Raw genomic sequence first — 21,258 nt, 5'->3', positions numbered from 1 at the left:
CGAAGCACCTGGCCGATACGGCGAATCAGTTCGGCATCCCGTACCTCCACGTCGACCTGTCCGTGCAGACGTACGCCAAGCTCATGGAGAACTTCCTGCTGGCACGCGTGGCCAACGATGTGGTCTACATCTTGCCGAACGCTCTCGAGGCCGACGCAACGGTTTATCTACTAATAACCGGCTCATACCTTCGGGCTATCGTTTTCGACAGTCTGGGCGGGGCGACGGTGGACAGGATCAAGGCTATTCGACCGTATCCCTCGTTCTACGCCGTCATTGCTGGCACGCAGGACATGAACAGCCTGCTGCAGAAGGCCATCGATGGTGGGTTGGTGCGGAAGCCGGAAAAGTGGAACCTGCTGTTTACGGATTTGCACGGTGATAGGTTTGCCCATGGGCAGACTTTTCCCGAGATGAGTCGCCTGCTGCTGGACGAAAGTACGTGCTGCATACTGCTGCGAGACACCGAACCACCGTGCGTCTGTCCGGCGCAGTTCGACCCGATGGTGGCCCATTTGGAGAACGTGCTGGAACTCCTGGTTCGCTGGGCTAGCGAGGTATCGCTTCCATTGGTACGAGCGCTGAACTGCACGGCGGAAGAGTTTGGTTCCGAAGGGCCGGCGAGCTGGAACGCGACCGAACTGATGCAGCAGATGGCCACGATGGGATCGTTTTGGTTTGCCCAAGGGAGTCGCATGATACGGCCAAATCTCAACCTATCGATCATCAGTCCCTCGGAAGGGACCAACTTCACCATCAAGGGAAGTGTCCAGCAAGGGCAGGTGGTGTTGGGTGAGAACGCAACCATCCAACCGAGTCGACGCTTTTTCCGCGTTGGCACCACCGAATCGATTCCGTGGGCCTATCGCAAGCGCCATCCGACGTCGGGTCAGATAGTGCGCGATCCGGCCACTGGCGAGCCGATATGGGAGGGTTACTGCATCGATTTCCTCCACCAGCTGTCGGTGGTGATGAACTTTGACTACGATATCGTAACACCGCGAAATGGGACGTTCGGGATGCGGGATGGCGCAACCGGTCGCTGGGACGGGCTGGTGGGGGAACTAGTGGTGGGCGATATCGATTTTGCGATCGCGTCGCTGAAGATGACGGCCGAGCGGGAGGAGGTGGTCGACTTCATTGCGCCGTACTTCGAGCAGACGGGCATCCTGATAGCGATGCGTAAGCCGGTCCGGGAGACGTCACTGTTCAAGTTCATGACCGTGCTCCGGCTCGAGGTTTGGCTGAGCATCCTGCTCGCGATCGTGGCCACGGCCGTGATGCTCTGGTTGCTGGACAAGTTCTCGCCCTACAGTGCAAGAAACAACAAGGCCGCCTATCCGTACGAGTGTCGGTAAGAGATCAGGTTCCCTAAGATATTGTAACTCCTCCACTGTGTTCGTTTCCGTTTGCTCCATTGCCTTTCCCACATACAGGGACTTTACGCTGAAGGAAAGCTTCTGGTTCGCGTTGACCTCGTTCACCCCGCAAGGTGGTGGTGAAGCTCCGAAGGCACTCTCCGGGCGAACGCTGGTCGCCGCCTACTGGCTGTTCGTGGTGCTCATGCTGGCGACGTTTACCGCAAACCTGGCCGCTTTTCTCACGGTGGAGCGCATGCAAACACCGGTCCAATCACTTGAGCAACTGTCGCGCCAGAGCCGAATCAAGTACACGGTCGTGCGGAACTCGGACACACACGACTACTTCCGCAACATGAAGAACGCCGAGGACGTGCTGTACCAGATGTGGCGCAATCTGACGCTCTCGAGCGGCAACGATCAGGCACAGTACCGCGTCTGGGACTATCCGATCAAGGAGCAGTACATCAACATTCTCGCCGCCATCGAGTCGGCCGAGCCGGTGGCGAGTGCGGCGGACGGCTTCCGGCGGGTAAACGAGCGGCTCGATGCGGACTTTGCGTTCATCCACGATTCGGCCGAGATCAAGTACGAGATTCTGCGCAACTGCAACTTCACCGAGGTTGGCGAGGTGTTTGCCGAGCAACCGTACGGGATAGCCGTACAGCAGGGCAGCCATCTGCAGGACGAGCTGAGCTACTTCATACTGGAGCTGCAGAAGGAGCGCTTCTTCGAGTCGCTCACCGCGAAGTTCTGGAATAACTCGGCGCGCGGCCAGTGCCCGAACACGGACGACAGCGAAGGCATCACGCTGGAAAGCCTCGGTGGGGTGTTTATCGCGACGCTGGTCGGGCTGGCGCTGGCCATGATCACGCTGTTCGGCGAAGTGCTCTACTATCGGCGCAAAGAGCGGGCCAGAACCTTCATCAAGGTGATGCCGTTTGCGGGCGCTGATCGGGCGTGGGAACAGCCGAAACCGTTTGATTCAAGGGAAAAGCCTATCGCCGTGGTTAAGAATATCCTCGATCTTGATGCGCACTCCCGCGAGGGCAACAAAGGCGTCAAAAGGAACGCCACAAAGGCGACCAGGAAGGGCAACGTTATCCCGAAGGAGATTACGATTGGGAAAACATTTATTTCTGCAGCTGACACCCAGAAAAAGATGTACGACATCGCTATCTTGCCGAGGAACCCTATCCATTAGGATCGGGCAATAGCAATGGCCAACTCTTACTGCAAAACCAACTCGATTTCGCTTTTGGCACAAAAATGCAAACTTGTAGCAATGATTGATTTTGAACCAGGGCTTTTCTTCTTGTTTCAGTTTTAAATTGAAAGTACTTATTGAAAAAAGTTTATGAGTTGTGTGTTTCACAAATGTTCATGATTGCTAAAACAGACATAAATGTATGTTCGTTTTTTCAACTTCACTCCACAGGAATAAACATACGATATTTTAATTTCGCAAACATGGTTGGCAAACATATTGGATTACGCTAATTCGCTACAACATGCGTTAAATCACATGCTTACATCACTTGCTGATGAAGTGAAATTACTTCGATATGTGTGCACTTTGGCACTCATAACATACAGCTGGTTACCTAAACTGTGCTTATTCTAGAGAATAAAACCTAACTTGCTAGTCATCAACATGCTGATAACTGGATGAATCGTTTCACCTTAATCCGGAATTTGGGCTTCGACAATTTTATTGCAGTTGTAAGTAACGCAATATAATGAGGTTTTCTTACTATTGCCGTTTAGAAGTAAATATGTTTTAAACCATATCATATCAAACATAGATGAATGATTATTCTTCGAACTAAAGTTAAAAAATACTCTTGTGTGAAATAGAAAATTTTACGATAATTTCAATTTACGATGAAATACATATTTGTGTGTCAATAAAAAGTAAGCTTTTCCTGCATAATAAGATTACTTAAAAACAGCCAATAGCAGTAGAACTGATGTTAGTTACCCTAATTAGCATCTTCGTTTGGAGCTATAAAACAAGTAAGTGGATCTGGTTTTGTCTTTATGAAGTAGAAAAGTAAACTTTGATGCACAAACCTTTTGGATATTATTCCAACATTAATTTGCAATACAAAGGGTGTCAAGTCAAACACAGAACCTCGGTCCGGAACACAGCAACCCTAATGTATGCTCAAGAAGACCTTTGGGTTGCGGTGAAATAAACCACACAAAATTTTGAGAGCGCAGCCAAGTCGGTGAATTTACGGCTCTGTGTTGTGCAGCTTGGTTTGAACGTCAGTACCGTTTTTAAACCCATCACTCGTTCAGATATCAGCTTCATTAAGGCAAATGGTTTAAAAGCTTCACTTAGTGATAGACAAATGGAGCTACGGACTGCCGGCTGGCCGGACGTGACCACCACTGGCGTGCTTGCCTGGAACGCTCCCGGCGGGTGCAGCGATGCAGAACACCCACATGATGTGGGCATGCATGAAGTGTTGGTGTGTGTGTGTCTATCTAAGAGAGGGTTTCGTTACCCCCAATCAAGCAAACCCAGGGCCATATGGGCTCTTTGTTTAATTGATTTTTTTTGTTTGAGAAAATGTTTAGACCACTATCGCCGTATCTCATCCGATAGGTTCCTTCACCAACATCGTGTTCAGGATTCAGATTTAAACCATTTGTGCAGCACCAAGGTGCAATTCTTCACAGTAGGAACGCGCTTGTGCAGCTGGTGTAAAGGCACGGAGAATCGCGTTCATACGCCAAGAAACTACCGTCGTTGACAATGATTGCATAATCATTAATTCAGCTTCATTACATGCTCTGGCAGTGCACGGTTCTTTATGAGAAACGGTACGCCACGGGCTGGATTAGATGATGTCTGCCCTGGTTAGTGAGTGACCATGGTGGCGAAGCAAAAGGGTACGGCCTTGGAGACAGGAAAGCCAGAGTGAAAACCACTCACCCAAACGAGTTCAAACACTGACAGTGGTGCACCTAATCGAGGTGCGAAAATAGCGATTTTCTATCGTACACGTCCGAATGGAGCTGCAATCAACGTACATTGCGAGTAGTCTCCATATCGCCTGTTCGGAATAACTCCCTTCCATCATTAGTCCACAGCAAACATCCGTAGCGCATTTGCCACACACGAGTTCAGAGATTCAGGGCCTGTACACAATCATTCGCATTGCATTATTCGGTTCCCATCGACCATATCGCGGCATACTCTCGGGTCGTTCGTTCGAAATACGACTCCGGCGAGACGTCGGCGGTCATCGGAACTCTGTCGGCCTTTCGGCTGGATGATCGCGCGCGTTTCATTTCACGCAGCAGCCCTCGCAGCGATGTTCGGGCCACGACCAGCAGCAAGCGTGGTTTGCGCGCCCAGCTGTCGAACCTGTGCTCCTGGTACTATTCGGATGTCGGCGCACACGACGCGCTGTACGGCAGCTGCTAACGCTATTGCCGACGTGCCGCCTTATCGCCCTACTCCTAGGCCCATCATCCATGGGTCACGTTGGCGTCGAACGAGTTCCGCGTGCTGCGGAACGTCGGAACCACATGGAAAAGCTTCGATTCGTGCCGTGTCTCCCACCACGTCTTGGTGGTGGCTTTCGCAGGCTGCGACTTCAAAGCGGCGAGCCTCTCGCCCGAGCACACGAGTGAAAGCGAAGCAGCATCATTAATACTTCGGTACACTTAGCGCACTCACGTTTCCCTGAAATCGACGCACTTCTAGATGCAATCTTTGCGTGACAATGTCATCTGCATAATCATCTGCAGAGGGTCGAGTATCCATCGGTGCTGGCGCTTTCAACTCGTTAGGATATAGAGGATTATTCACATTTGAATCATAGGATCGGTACTCAATCACACGAGTAAAGAATATTACGATATCAAGGACTTGTGTCATTTATGGATTCATTATTTCATAATCCCTCATGGTTGAGGATTGGCGGGAGTTTAGTGAACAGCGTTATTGAATGGAGTAAAGTAAATTATTTCTGAGAGAGTAATGTAGAGCCTGCGTTATAACTCAAAGGTCTTTTTTATTGAAGACCTATACAAACAAAACAACCGGTAAGGCATCCTTACAAGGTTGGATACCAAACCAGATTTGATCTCAAGCCCGTCGTGTTTGAATTACGAAATATTCATAATAGTTAATCTTTTTTGAATCGTTCTATTCCGTTCATACATATTTGCCAAAAAAGAAAAATTCCATTGGTGACCACGGTATTATTTTGGCATAAAAAAGCTCTATTGTCAGCACCAAATGTAGGCTATGGAAAAAAAACACTCGGCACATTCCGGTAGTAGCATTAGATAGCATAATCTAATGAATTTTCTATAATCTCGCCCGCGCTGTCATTGCACCAGAAAGCGTCATAATTGCACCTTCCTAGCACGAGGTCAAAGCGCGCGTTTGTGTGTGTGTGTTGCTGGTCAACGATGGTGACCCGCACCTGCACGAAGCGGATGTACTAACAAGCCCGCGTTCGGGGTGTGAACCCAATCAATCTTATATTTACGAATCGATCGCAAATGCGCTTCGCAGGTGACTTCCGTTTCCGCCTGGAATCCGCTTTGCGTTTTCGCACAAAGAGTCACAACAGAGAGCGTGTGTGTGTGTACATTAGATTGTGCGCCCCGTGACCAACGGATGTTTGGGGCACATCATCGTATCAGAGCAAACAGTGCATTGATTCCTGTACCTGGTGGTGGTGAACGCGCGCGCCAAGCAGGCGCGAAGTGGGCAATTTGCCAACCGGGAGGGAGGCGCCCCCGTTTGTCTCGGTTGTGTCAAAAAAGGATACGTCGGACTGTAGGTATGCAATTAAATATGTTTTTCCACCAGCCGACCGGAAAGTGCTAATTTCTAAAGCGAATTGAACGTTGTCAAAATATTGCATAACTTGTCGCTGGAAAGCTTACCGTGTGTACAGTTTTGTTGTTCCTTTTGGAGTGACGGGCAATGGTTGTTTCGCAATTGGTGCTTACCTGGAAGGAAAGTCAAAACATTATTTATTAAATTGATTTGAAATATTTATTTCTACACATGTTCTAAGTCTTCCAGAGTATTAGCCCAATTATCACAATTTGTTTTCTCTTGAGATAGGAAGACGACTGTTAGATAGAAAAGCAAATGGTCGTTTTCCTATCTCAATCGTATTGTTATTCGCTTTCAAGCTTCAATAAACCATATGTCAAAAAGTTGAACAACTTTTTCGTTTTTTTAGAGCTAAACATTCAAATCATAAAAACCACTATAGTAAACAATTTAGGCTGACACAAACATACAAGTACCTACATTTTACAACAGCAATTTGGCGTGAACTAAGATTTGTAGATACAGAAATGATGTAAAGTTTGATAATCAGTTTGATGTAAATCAATTTGGTGGCTTGGGCATGCTACGTTGTTATATTCTGTCCTGATAGGATAGAAACATTGATTGGGTTTTAAGAACACATTACCAATTATATTCCCAACAACAAGAACGATACATGATTCTGGTTCACTTCAGATCCCCAAAGGACATGGAAAAACATTGGTTATAGCTATGTTCCTATTTTTAACCCTCTTTTGTACTTCAACATATTTTCGATTCGATTTTGTACTTCAACATAATTTTTCTCTTCCACTCAACATTCTCGCTACGTGTTTTGTTTTTGTTATAAATCTTTTTCAATTCATTGTTGTATTACATTAAATATTGTAAAACAAAAATCGAAGTAGAAGGCATGAAGTTGCAAAAAGTGTTATATGTTATTGTTATATCGACTCCCGCACTGGAACAAAACGGTACTCATAAATCTATTGTTAGCTACGATTTCCTGTATTTTGGTGACATAACGTGGATAAACCAGATGGATTGTGTCAACTAGTCAAACTGAAGGGGCGTGACGACATCATCGAATACTTTTCACTTCCCAAGTGAAACATTTCTCCTCAGCTTTCCAAGCACCAGCATCTCAGACAAACACGAATTGAATTTGCTTTGGCAAACTTCAATAATTTCAAGACTAATAACCGTAAAGTACGAAAGGATTACTGCCGTGGCAGTAGTATCGTCATCGGCTTCAGTATGTGCTTCAGGAGAGCGTGCCTGAAGGTGTATCACGAGTTAGCACAGGCTCAACAACAACGGCTACAACGCAAACAAAGCAAAAGCCACGCGGGATGGGTCCATCGAGATGCAGCGGCCCCACACTATACGGCCATGGGGACGAGGGAACAACGACTCACGGAGTGTTATAGCATTCCTGAATGATTAATGACGTCTTAGTGTTGCGAGTGGCGATCGTAAAAATCCAGTTCGGTCCCGAAATCAACTTCGGACCGCTGGACCGACCGACCGACCTCCAGAGAACCCTCGACACCAACACTCACACCTATATGTATAAAAATATATTTACTAGCCGGATGGGTAGCCGGACCGAAGAACGAGAGGGCAACATGCTGTTGGAAATCTCTGTTGGGAGAGAGGCACATAAAATTTTGTTGAAATTGCTGCCAGCTCCACCGCCACGCCGTCACATCGAACAAAGATTTTCACAGTACACTTTCAATAATCTGCAAAGTTTTAATTAAACTCGTTTCGGACACTCCGATTTGGAAAGATTTTTTCTCATTTTGAACTTCACTCTTCACAGATGTAAAATCGTGATTTATGTAGTTTGCCTTTCATGGTTCTTAAAACAAACGAAATCTGCACCTATTTTTGCAGTTATTCTATTAATTTAACTACTACTCATACAAGCTACAAGACATAAAAAAGCATGCCACTTTCAACAGGCTTACACAGTATACTTAATTTCTTCCCTGGAGGAAGCTGTGTGTGTTGGTATGGCTGGATTTTCTAGTTAATACTTATTTCTGTTGACGATCCCTTCTCTTAACGCACGTTAACTGGTGCCTATTACTTTTTATAATTTTCGCTTCACGTTCTCCCTCCGAAGAACAGAAGAGAATCGTTTGCAACGAATCATCCCAAGGGGCTTTACCAAATAGCCATGCAAACAGCGTTTCTGCCATGTAAAAGGAGTCGTTTGCAGTGAATGTATTGTAAAGTTATTGAAACATTGTATGCATAAAGTCGTACCAAATGACGTAACGAGCAAATCAATTTCCACACAAAGACAAAGATCAAACACTGCACAATTTGAGATAATCTTGGAAAATCTAGTAGCAGCTATACAATAAATGTGAATTTGACTCGTTTTAAACCAATAAAAACCAACCTTCACAGATGTATAACTCAAGGACCTTAGGTTAAATGCTCATTTTAGTCAATGTACAACCTTAGGCCTATACACGTCGATTGTAGTCCATCTGCCAGGACGGAAAAGTACGCTGCTCATAGCCACACAATTTGCGATAAAGTTGCTGCATGAATTTGCAAATATCGATCGATGCCAGTCCACGCGCCACAGGTCGGGGAGACTAACTACGGCATATCAGTTTTTGCTACCGCGTCGTTATTATCTGCACATCAAATCCAGCAGGTAACAGCATATCGGCTCGTTTCATGCTACGCTTTTGAAGATTGCATTTTTTTCAGCGAGAGTATTAGCGCTAGTGACATTTGGCATGTCTCGAAAAACTCAAAATCCAGAACTAGGCTAACGTGCATCAAACATGACGTTTAGTTACATTATTACAGGAATCAAATAAAAGAGTAAAACAGCATCAAGAAAAATGATGTACTGTGAAGAGAAAATGAAGCGTAAAATCTTGTTAAAAAAATTAACTGATAAATTGTCACTACATAAGACATTTAACATAAACCTTGTTCGCACTTTAAACTAAATAACCTTAACTTAACGTGTTAAGTTTAAATCTTTTTAAACCCCTTTTTACAACAGCGTCGTCGTCGAGATCGTCGCGTGGATCTGATAGTTCATTAACGTAATGCATCAGGATAACCAGAGGACTTTGCACACGGCAACCGACACGAAGAATGTGCTAGTATGGCGCAGCACACCCTCCCCTCACCTTCTATTGGGCGAGTTTTTCCTGATTGCCTTCCGAAGCACCGGCGTAGAGAAGGTTTGCCCACCTCTCTCATAGCGCTTCACGCTTTTGTCTCGCGGAAAACGTGACCATACGAGCGTGGAGCTTTCCTGCCAAGAACATAAAAGCTGTGTCCGGTGAATGTTCTAGTTGAACTAAAAGCCCGAGTGCCGAAGGTGTTTCGTTGACGACGATAACGTTATGCGATGGAGGTAGATTAAATAGATAATCTTCCCGGAAAAGTTATCAGGAATAGTAAATGTACTGCTAAAATGCTTATTATTTGCCATGCAAATCTAAGTTCCAGTTATTCTTACTACAAAAGGTCGAAATACATTAAAAGTTTGATTGAAAGGAATGAAATATCGTCTTCGGAATTCAAAGGCCCAAAACTTCCAAATCACCATAGTACGAAGCCTTTCGGATGGGTTTTATAACATTCTAACAATTCAATAAACCGTTTCTGCATTACAACAACACTCACTTTATTCGGAGTGAAGGTGAATGTACGCACAAAAGTCTTAAAATTCACCGCACAAACCGTCCGAAGTGGTTGGATCTGGTGGTTTCGGCGTGTTTCGTTAACATAACAACCCTCTACCTTGGGGATTGCTAAATGGAAATGGCACGCCATAGCATTTCGCGTCCATCCCCATCAGATGCAGCGTGGTGCCGAAACCTTCTATTTTTATTTACAAAAAAAGAGAGACATATGATAAAGCTTGCACACTGGAACACTCGACACTCGAAGTTGCTGGGTTTGATAGCTTATACGGTTGATCAGGGTTTTGGTCGGTCGATGATAACTGTTCCCATCGGAAGCATTCATATATTTCAACTCAAAGCTAAATATACTAATGGAGGCGCATGGTGTCCAACCATACAAACGTAGAACTACAAAACCAATATAGTAAATAAGTGTTATATAACATAATTTATTAGGCTTCACTCAATCGAATGGTCTAATCTACCAATTTGAAGCAACGCGTCGAAGAAGAGAAAACCACCTCTTCCGGAAAGGAATCAAAACGCACCAAACCTAGCCGAGAATCCTGATTCTGTTCTCCTGGTAGGAAGGTGATCGAAGCTCTCTCAACCACCGGTTGGTTGTTCATTCGTGCGCTCACTTTGTGGCACTCTCGAACTAAAGATTGAACGCTTTCCTGCCAACGGAAAATACCAGCGCTACTCAAAAACCGTGCGATTGGTGTTTTTCGAACGATTTCCTTCAAAACTTTTATGCCAAAATCACCGTAATCGAGAGCTCCTTGGTAATATTATGAGAATATTGATTTCTTAGTGTAATTTAACGATATATTCACCCATTTCATTGGTGCTCCTTTTCACAGGTAATAACGCCTAATTAGCTAGTTTATTTCGTATTCTCACCATAAATTCTAGCTGTATGAATATTTCGTAAAAGGGATGAAAATTTTCAAACAAAACTTCTTATTCTGTTTCCGAAAAACAAACTCATTCATTATTTTCCGAAATCGTAAAATTCAATTCAAAAGAATGTTTTTAAAACATCGAATCGAATGGGAGTGCCGCAAAAGGCACATTTTCCATCTATCACATGATGACATCACCGCAGGCAACAAGCAAACCGAAGCCATTAGGGAGAGCATAAAAGGAAGAATTTAATATCGCATATTGTTATTTTATGATATCTTAGCATGATTCGTTCCGTGGGCACTGTTGAACAAAGCGCAGAAAGTTCACAGCAACACAGCTCGAGCTTTTCAGGTTATTACACTCAGTATGTAGAAAAGATGTTTTAATCGATGTGACATAACACACCCATTGAGACCAGGACAAGACCGTAGAATATAATTGCGTGCTGGGAAGTCAACAAATTCGCAGATGTAAACCATGTCTATTGCCAGAGCTCGGAGCCCGCAGTATTTTGTGCGGGCTCTGATCTGACTACTCAATTTGAATTGTACGGCATGTAAGCATTTAAATTCCGGCTTTCGCCACTAGAGGCGCCATAGTAGCGCACTTTCTTTGGCTGAATTTACTATGAGACAGGCTTTAGCTTTTGTCTTGTGGTTTGGAAGAATTGACATAACTTGCATTCGAAGTAACTGAATAAAATAATTGGATGAATTAAATAATTGATTTGAAACATTGTAAAGAAATTCGTTATTCAAACAAGTTTTATGAATAATTTTTTTTGATATACATGCTTTAGATGAAATGATTTGGAATCGTTCATTGAACCTTAGTAATCATTGCCACTTTGCCTGTTTAGTTGCACATGCATCCACTGCAAACCCCTTAAGATTTACTTATACAGTTACATGATACGAGAAGACGAACAAACAGTCAAGCGGTGTTGCCCTTCACATTGAGGTTAATGTGAAATCATGCGCCTCCTTGCATTTTCCGCACACGATAACTTGTACTTATCACAAGATTGCTAAAAGAAAACCGCACCAAGTGTCTTAAAAGAGATCATTTCATTTTATTATTTTCACAATACGATATGCTTTTTGCTTGTTTAGCTTATGGGTAACATCCGTTCATACATACTCAAAATTACAATAAAATTGTTTTGGATTTTGAATACCAAAGAGGAATTGAAATACCCCGTGAAAAACTCGTTTGACTCTCTATAAAGGTGTTATCACAATTCGTTTACCTATCTTCGGGCAACCAAGAAGTAAAAAATTGGATCGATATGATATCAGGGTTGCAAGAGAAAAAAAAAACAAACAGTTCACACCACACGCCATATGCTTGCCAAATAGCACATTCACCACCATCATTGCCAGGCGGCATTCGCAACATCATTATCGTCATCAACATTGGGGCATCATTATAATCATTGGCAGCACAACGGTAGCATATCCACTCTTCGACCGGCGAAGCGGGCGGGGAGGAGGAAAGTGTGTGCGGGGGTAGTGCGTGCTGGTGTGCTCACAAGGCGTTCACAGTATTAGTACAAATGCCTACCATGATACGTGCGTTGCTGTTGGAAGCTGGAAGCCAAACGGAGCAGCAGCAGCAGCAGCATTCCTGGTAATAAACATGAAATATAAGGGTCTCGCAAAACCCATTAAACTCTCCCGGAAACATGATCAGTTTTGCGATTTATGGTGCCTTGCGCCCTCGAGAATCTGTTCCACTGGCGGAGGCCGGGGAAAAGTGCGCGCTGCCAAATACACGCCGTTCCAGGGATAGCAACTCCTAGAGTGTGTTCCCCCACTTTGCGAACATGAGCGAACGTTCGAAACTCATCGGCCACCACGCCATCGAAGGCTGCGCGCTTGGGATGCGAAATGAGAGGAAAATCAAATGTAGGACCGGGGAAAATGGGACCAACACTGGGTCGAAGAAGATGGCAGGCAAATAGTGAGGAGAACGTGGATAGAGAGAGAGTGACTCTCTTCAGGAAAATAAGGGCGGAAATCGGTACTAGGTGCCAGGATAGCCTTTTTTTTTAAAGCCTTCTATCCGCACATCGTTTTCCATTGGCATCATTTCAGTAACGGTTACGGGGCTTTCATTGATCCCACGATCAATTTACAATTTGTTCGCGCCGTGACAACGAACTGAACACTGCGCACATACCAGCGTTCATAAACGGAAGTGCATCGAGCGATGTTTTCATGGTTTAGGAAATCGTTTCGAACATTTTAGCAAAATACTATCGCGTTAGGATAATAAATACCGTCCAAGGATAATAAGTATTCATATGCAATTAATATCGCAAAATCAAACCTTTTTCAATGAAACTGTCAACAAAGTGTTAAAAATAACCAAAAGTGCTCCGAAAGTCGTTACATTGGAATCCGAAAAGATATTAACTTTATAATTGATGTTTTACAGCTGACAATTTATTACGAGAGATTTATGTTAAAAAAAAAACAATTGCATAGAGTACAGGGCTGCAAACTCAAGCACACGGGTGAAACCTAGTCCGCTAGCTGATTTTATTCTATCCGTAAGAAAATTTTACAACAATATACAACAAAAGAATATTAAAATTCTTATTAAATTTGTTCACGATATCATGCATATTTCTTCCTAAAAATTTCTGTTGAAACTGTTGACGTGCTGTTCAATTCCAGGCAGTTATCCCGTATACTTTTATTAGATTTCTGATCTCATTTTACAATCAATCGTTTTAAAATTACCCAGTTTCGCGAATCTCGTTGAGAATCCAGCTTCGAAATAACATGTTTCCTTCGCGTACGAAATATGGTAATAGTTATGAAGGAAACATTTAATAACTGAGACTAACGCGGACAAATACTGATCGGGTAAATGATTGGTTTGAAATGTAAAAAGAAATTTATTTTAAGTACAACAAACATTCAATATGTTCAAACACTATCATATTCAACGAAAAAAGTATCAAGAAGAAGAAAATTGATACTTCATTGGACAAACATTCAAAACATTAAAACATCGCTTAAGGCAGCCGGTACGCGGTTTTAAGATCTTTTCCATCATCTGCCCCCTTTCTGGAAACGTGTGCCGACTCCTGCTTTAGGAAAGTAAACTCATATGGATTGCTAACCTTGTAACAAATCTGGGACAATCGCGGAACTGTCAACTCGTAAAATGGTAAGTCAGCAGCTTTCGACGAGTACATGAGTTTGATTTGTTGATAGAACCCACATAAGAGTGTATTAAATTTTATTAGCGATCGAGTTCCTTTGTGGTGTGTGCACGGTATTTATTGTCTTGTCTCAATTTCCAGACCAAATACCGTAGCCACTTTTATTAATACAGAGAGCAATAGCAATATCTCCATTTCCATTCAAACGGTCCAAGACGGAGGCCCGTTCGATCACGAGTGAGGAGAAATTTGTAAACATTTTCGAAATGCATCCTCCATCGAAATATAGATCGCAGAAAACCTGCCCCACAACTGCCGCAAGATCGATGATCATCTTGGACTTCCCTTTGTTGCACCAGCAACAACAGCGTGCAAAAAAGAAAAGAAAATTATATCGCAATATTTGCCCCGGCCGACCAGACCAACTGCATATCCGTGGTTCCAGCGTTCGCGCACATTCGAAGCTCTACGTCAACCGATTTCGCAAAACAACAACAAAAAACCGTCGTGCACGTGCGGCAATGCACTTCGCATGGTGGTGTGCGAAAGCGGAAAGAGTCGAAGAGGAATAAATATGGAAGTCCATGGAACGCGCAGCCAACAACGCTGGCGACCGTGACTCGGCGCCCCAATACACTCAAAAAACCTACACAGCGCACACACCAGCGAACGCGAGAGCCAGTACTTTCCAACAGTCAGCTCGCGAGTCGGGGCCATTACCAAAGGGACCTACCGCGCCGCTTTCACCCTCCCAGCCCCACCGAAAGGCAGGAAGGCAGACAGCAGACGGAAAGCATCGGATTGATTTGTTTCTGGAATAATTAATGCAAATTAGTGTTTGGCTGGTCGCAGTTCCGCGCGCTCTTTGCAAGTGCATTAATTGTAGAGTTGCCGTTGTTGTTGCTGGTGCTGGTGCCCATGGCTGTACCCGCCTGCATCGGCTATATGCAGCCTCACAGCCCGGTTTACTGTGAAGCAACAGGCCCTCCCCCTCCGCCTTCCTTTCGTTCGTACTGCCGGTGTCAGTGAGCAACGCTACGCGCAAACCCGCGAGGTGCTATACGAAGGGCGTTGCGTGTAATGCACCAGGCGGACTGCTAAGAGGATGCAACTTCTCCATCGCCACCGAGATCCCATCCGTCACATCTGTTCGCCAACGGGGACGAAACGAATGAGTGTGCGCACACGAATGTCTATATTCCGCGAAGTCGCGAAGATGCACAAGCCTTGGTCAAAACGGTATTAATGTTTGCGCATTTTTTTGTATGACCGAACCATAAATGACACCGATATTTAAACGAGGATGATGAAACCACAAATCAAACTGTGCCAATAACAATGGGATTCAGTTAGATTTATGGGAAAGGTAGCATGCATTTTAGATTTTATTTCCTTCCCCACTACTAATAAACTAAATGGAACCCACAAACACACAACCTAGTCCATGTGTACCGATTTCAAAATTGTTCTAATTTTATTTATCAAACTGATTTTTGTTTGATGATACAAAATCATATTATTTTGTTTTGTTTTATCGAAAATTGAAATATGAAATGGAAAATTCCTAAACAAATAGAAAAGTACAACGAAATTTTACTCGAAATAGTACAAAATTGTTCCTATGGCCTGGCTAGGGTATCATGCAAGCATTATTGAGAACATTGATAGATACTAATGGGTTACGTTCTAGAGTTGTGCCTTATGAATCTTTTGCCGAGATTCGTTCATTTGAATCGTTACCCTAAGATTCATTCAGATGGATTCATGAATCTTTTGAGATTCGAATCTTCAAACATTCAAGATATTTCGAGACCTTAATGAATGTTTCATGGATCTTTCACAAATCTCCATGATTTTGCGTGAATGGTAGCAAAATAAAAAAAGGATCTCTCTACCCATTTTTTGCACACTATTTTTTGTCTGTTGATCATATTTTAGGGTGCATGAGTCTCCTATTAAAAGCTATTATGTAAAATTGTACACTTTTTATTGAAAACATGTTCATCTGGGTAACCAACTTCATAAATGAAATCAATTGTACTATGGAGAAAAAACAAAGCGTCATAATCGAAAAATTGACCTATTCGAAAAATATCTTTATTTGTTATATTCTTTTAGCTTCGGATTTTCACGACGGAAATGTGGTCTTAAAGATATTTGTGCCAAAGACAATATCGATTGAAGTCAAATCGAATACGACAGTTTCCGCTATCGGTCATATAAATTCAAGAAATTAAAATGAAATAATTGTAAAAAATTGATGATCTTTCATAAAAATACGAAAAAAATAAAAAATAAATGAATGAAAGGCTGACCCCGATTTTCGTCGACCTCGGTTTACGTCGTTTGAAGTTAGTTTAAAATTAGTTTACAGTAATGTACTTTGTTGTTCACTCATATAATTTAATGCATTTTGTATGACAGAAGATTAGAACACGACAAAAACGACAAAGTTCAGGTTTCCCGCTTCATACTACTTTGCTCAATCAAAAATGTCTTTCAATTGAAGCACTGAATGTATTATTGTAAACCTACACGGCATGGAAACCAAGGAAGTAAAACGGAGTATGAAACTAGTGGTGGCCATTGTTTTGATGGCAAAACACTCAAACTTTGATTTTGTTTGAAGAACACCATCATATCTACCGCAGAAATTTTAGATGAACTGAATGTTCATAATTAAGCCTTTGGTCTTGCATCTGTGGAAACGTGGAAATTTGACATACAATTTTGAGCGCTAGCGCCGGTTTTCGTCGCTGTCAAAGTCCCAATTGGTGAAGAAAACCGGGGCCAGCCTGTATTTTTCTTTAGCCCCTAAACTGCATCCCCAGTCTTTCGCTTTTCATGCTACCAAGGCTGTGTCAACTTCAGCCCATTATGAAAATAAGTACTTGCTGTAAAACACTTACCTGAATGCCATGACCTCCAGGACCCTGCTGACTAATATGCAGCTGTTGTGTTTGCTTCATCTGAAGCATCGTGGAGTTCTGTCCTCCAGGCATCGGTCCGTTGGAGCCACCACCGCGCGGAGGCATCGCCCCATTGTTGGGCCCACCATTGTTGCCACCGGGACCGGCCGCGTTAGGCCCTCCATTACCGCTGCCACCTCCGCCACCGCCACCACCTCCTCCAGGTCCGCCGGGACCACCGGACCCGGGAACACCGGGCCCTCCTCCGGTTGCACCCTGATTGGGTCCAGCGTTTGACCCGCTACCGGCCCCTCGAGGACCGGGCATAAAGCCAGGGCCGGGACTTCCACCGTGCGTCGGAAGACCTCCGGGAGAACCGTACGGTGAGTATTGTGGTTGCTGCTGCTGTGCCTGTTGTTGCTGTTGCTGTTGCGGGCTCTGCTGTGGTTGGTTTGGCCCTTTCACGAAAGCTCCCGGTCCGGGGCCCATCTTGGGACCGTTCGGACCCATCGGTGGTTGCAGGCGATTGAGCGCCGGCTTGAGATCAAAGTCGTTCTGGGAGGAAAACAGCTCCTGCTTGATCATGTCCGCACCAGGGAACGGTGGCACGTTGCCCTTGTGGAACTGACCGCCGACCACAGGCCCATTATTGCCCGGGCCAACACCGGCCGCCCCGGTTCCGCCGGTTGCACCAGCTCCAGGCCCTACCGGACCGGCGCCCACGGGACCGTTTCCACCGGGGCCACCGTTCCCACCAACCGACGGGTTCATGAAATCGTTACCCGCGAACTGACCGAACTCGGCGTACGGTGCCCTCTGCTGACCCTGCGGTCCGCCTTGGGGTCCACCCCGCGGGAACCCCATGTTCAGCGCGTTCTTGTGCTGATGCTGCTCGGCCATGTGCTTGAGTGTTTGTGCCGCGGGCGACAGCTCCGACATTGGACCGTTCTGTGCGCCACCGTAGCCAGCGCCGGGTCTCTGCTTCGCCATCGGTCCATTATTACCCGGTCCGCCCATTCCATCGCCAAATGCATTCGAATACTGCTGTTGTTGTTGTTGCTGCTGCTGTTGTTGCTGCTGCTGTTGTTGTTGTGGCGTTAAAGGCCCTCCCCGTTTGATACCCATATTGTCCATCAGCCCCGGACTGGGATGTTCCTGCTTGATTATGCAACTCTCCTGCTTCACCTCGATCTGCTGATGCTGTTGCAGTTGATGCTGCAAATGTTGCTGAAGCTGTTGTGGATGTGGTCGATGGTGCTGCTGCTGCTGCTGCTGGAGAGTTGGTAGCATTTGCGGCCCGGCGCCAGGATGCTGTGGATGCTGCTGTGACTGTTGCTGCTGAGTATGCTGCTGAGAATGTTGATGGTGCATCTGCTGATGCTGCATCGGATGGTGAGGTGCTTGTTGCGGATGGTGCTGCTGCGAGTGCTGCTGTGGCATGTGCTGCTGCCCTTGCTGCTGAGACTGCATGTGCTGCTGATGCTGCTGGTGTTGCTGATGCTGTTGCTGCTGCATCTGTTGCTGCTGCTGCTGTGATGGCTGCTGCTGTGGCTGCTGCTGCTGCTGCTGCATCGGCGGCTGTGGCTTTTCCTCAAAGTCGAGAAAATCGGAATGAAAGTCGGAGAGATCCGAGATGAGATCCTTGAAGGTGTCATTTTCATCGTTCGTATCGTCCCCGATGAAGTCCGACAGGCCCGGAAAGTGCCCGTTGGCCGCCGCGTCCTTCTCCAGCGCCGCGGACAGGTCGGCAAACTCGTTCTCCGGCTCCTGCTTGAAGTCGACAATGTTGCCGAGATCGTGCATGTGCGGGGACGGGGTAGGATTGTTGTTCGACTGCTGTTGCTGCTGTTGTTGCTGCTGCTGCTGACCAGGCATACCATTACCGCCTCCGTTTCCGCCAATACCACCCGGGCCACCGGTGGTCGTCGACCCTTCGCTCTTGACGGACGCATTGGTCAACGCCTTGACCGTGACGTTCGTGCTAATCTGCTGGGGCTGCGAGTTGGCTGCCGACGTCGTAAACTCCAGCTGCTGCACGATTTCGACGGAGAATTTCGTTAGATTCTCGGACCCGTTGTGCTGTAGCTTCACCGGCGGCTCATAGGAATCGGAGGCGGAATCGATGTCGTCAGCTGGTCGCTTGAGGAATTTTTGTTGCTGTAAGGAACGAAGCAGAAGAAACGAACAGTCAGCCTTTAGTTCCCATTTTGTTTATCTGTTTAACACAAACACTATGAACGCAAATTTAAGTTCTCGTGATCTTTGAAACTCATTTTAAAAACCGCCGATCAAACCGCATGATCATTGACCGCGTGGTGAACACTCGCCGTAGTATCGTTTCAACCTCGCTACTTTGCGCACCCGCTAAGCTTTTAGCCAACTTCATCCAGTGCCGACTGATAGATAACGTACGCTCCAAAGTTCCGTTACGTTAATTAAAACCGTAATTTACCATTCGGCGCCACCACCGGCACCATGTGATTGGCGCTGGTGGACGTTTATTTTTCTCCCATCCGTCAGCTAAGTGCGAAGGCACGAAGTCGTTTCAATGACGGAGTGGATAAAAAGTAAAATAGAACAAATTACAGCGATATGGGTAAAATTAAACGGCGACACAAATGAGGGACAAAAAATCACACCACCGCAATCAATTTGCCCACCGGTCGAACACGGTCGCCATTTTCGATCATCACGCGATCGATTTAAGATGGGCCGTTGAAAGCAAGCGTTTTCTCTTCGCGTCTACTGCACGAATGCATTTTTTCCTACTCTCGTCGCCATCACACAAACGACCACGAGGATTTTGCGCAGGATGGTAACAAAAACTCACTGAGGGCCACATCAGCGCTGCATAAAAAATAGAAAGCTACATAGTACGGGTTGAAACGAGAAAAGAAAAGAAACACATCTTTGCAATAGCATCAGCCGACCACACGCGGGAGGAAGGATGGAAAGAGCCCGCTCACCAGAGCCACGATTTGTATAATCGGATCGATCATGTTGGGCGATGAGCGTGATGAAAGACTTAAACATTAAACACACATCACCAACCAGTGATCCGGCTGGAAGATGGAACCTCCGGCCGGGTTCTTTTGAACCTCTATGTTAGTAGAAATAAGGTTAATACGCTTCAGCTCGCTTCAGATACTGGGACTCCTTCGCGCGCAGCTACAACGACCACCGGGTAAGTGTTATTCATTGTTCCCAGGAGTTACCAAATGTCTCAGCTGACTAATAACAGGGTCTTGAGATTCAGGCATTCAACTTTGGGTAAAATCAATATTTCATTGCTATTGAAGATTTGGACGAGCATATAAGAAACAAATGTAGAAAGGATTACTGTGCTGTGAACAAAGCATCGGGGATATATTTCGCAAGACTTGAGTTAGGGGTTGGCTTACAAGATTTGAAGGTAAAAAAGGGGTTTACACGACTTTGGACGATTGAAAAAGTCAAGAAATTAATCACCCAACTATTCGAATAGCGACATGCAATTAATACATTGTAGCGAACCCCGATATGAACAGCTCGTATGTTTCAGTAAAACATCGTCTCTTTCCGCACTAACATTTCCGTTTTGTAGTCCAAATACTCGAACTGCACGAAATACGAGAAAAGCGTCTCGTGCCACTGACGACCCAAATCCGGATAACCCATCCCGAACAGCACTCGTCGCGCGAGGTGGCAAATGATGTGACATACTTGATGCAAACCATCATGAATCCAGCAGATAAAGCCTGTCTCATAGTAAATTGAGCCAAAGAAAGCGCGCTACTGTGGCGCCTCTAGTGGCGTCAGCCGGAAACTAATATTTTTAATAGTATTAGTAACTAGTAACAATGAAGATGTGAAAGTTTCAGACCTGTACTATTGTTTTTCGCTAAATGCCGTATTTTGAAAATTGAACGACCAAAAATAAATCCGCACAAATAACTGGAGCGCCGGTGGAAAGATTGACAAGGCCTGGAATCCATAATAAAAGCAAAGAAAAATTAAAAGTATTTTTCTTTTGTACAGTTATACATAAGGTTTGTTATAAAAATAGGTTTTTACTTTTTGCGTGTTCCCTGTTCTTATAAATTCACATACTTTTTTTGCCGATTTTTCGACCTGCCATTATTCTACGGTTGTCTTAGAGTGGTACAGGGCCAATAAGATTCACTTTGTACCAAAACCAAATTTCCCAGAGTTTCGCCTCATCGAAAAACACTGGGCAGTCTCAAAACTTCGTCTTAGACAAACTGGTGAAATAGTTACAGATGTTCTTGTCAAGAGGAAATGAACGGAGGCTGCGAAAACGGTGTCCCATTCCACGACATGGGCGTTAATGCAGGAAACAAAAACCAAATACGTGAATTTAAAAAAAACAGGGAACACGTAAATAGTAAAACCCTATTTTTATAACAAACTGTATGTAAAACTG

At 45.0% G+C, this 21,258-nt stretch overlaps 1 protein-coding gene across 1 annotated transcript in view; it reads right to left on the bottom strand.

Moving 5' to 3' along the window:
• LOC131259691 (neurogenic protein mastermind-like) overlaps window positions 1-21,258 on the bottom strand; it is an 83,154-nt gene that overhangs the window by 19,814 nt on the left and 42,082 nt on the right. The window contains exons 2-3 of the mRNA XM_058261260.1: window positions 16,836-18,992; window positions 6,276-6,341 (exon numbers count right to left, since the gene is read on the bottom strand). Of these exons, the coding sequence (XP_058117243.1) occupies window positions 6,276-6,341; window positions 16,836-18,992 (2,223 nt within the window). The remainder of the gene's footprint in view (window positions 1-6,275; window positions 6,342-16,835; window positions 18,993-21,258) is intronic.

This window comes from Anopheles coustani, chromosome 3 (genome assembly GCF_943734705.1).
Source record: "Anopheles coustani chromosome 3, idAnoCousDA_361_x.2, whole genome shotgun sequence".
Taxonomy (NCBI): domain Eukaryota; kingdom Metazoa; phylum Arthropoda; class Insecta; order Diptera; family Culicidae; genus Anopheles; species Anopheles coustani.
The sequence above is the reverse complement of the archived record's forward strand: the minus strand, read 5'-3'. Positions and strand labels throughout refer to the sequence as shown.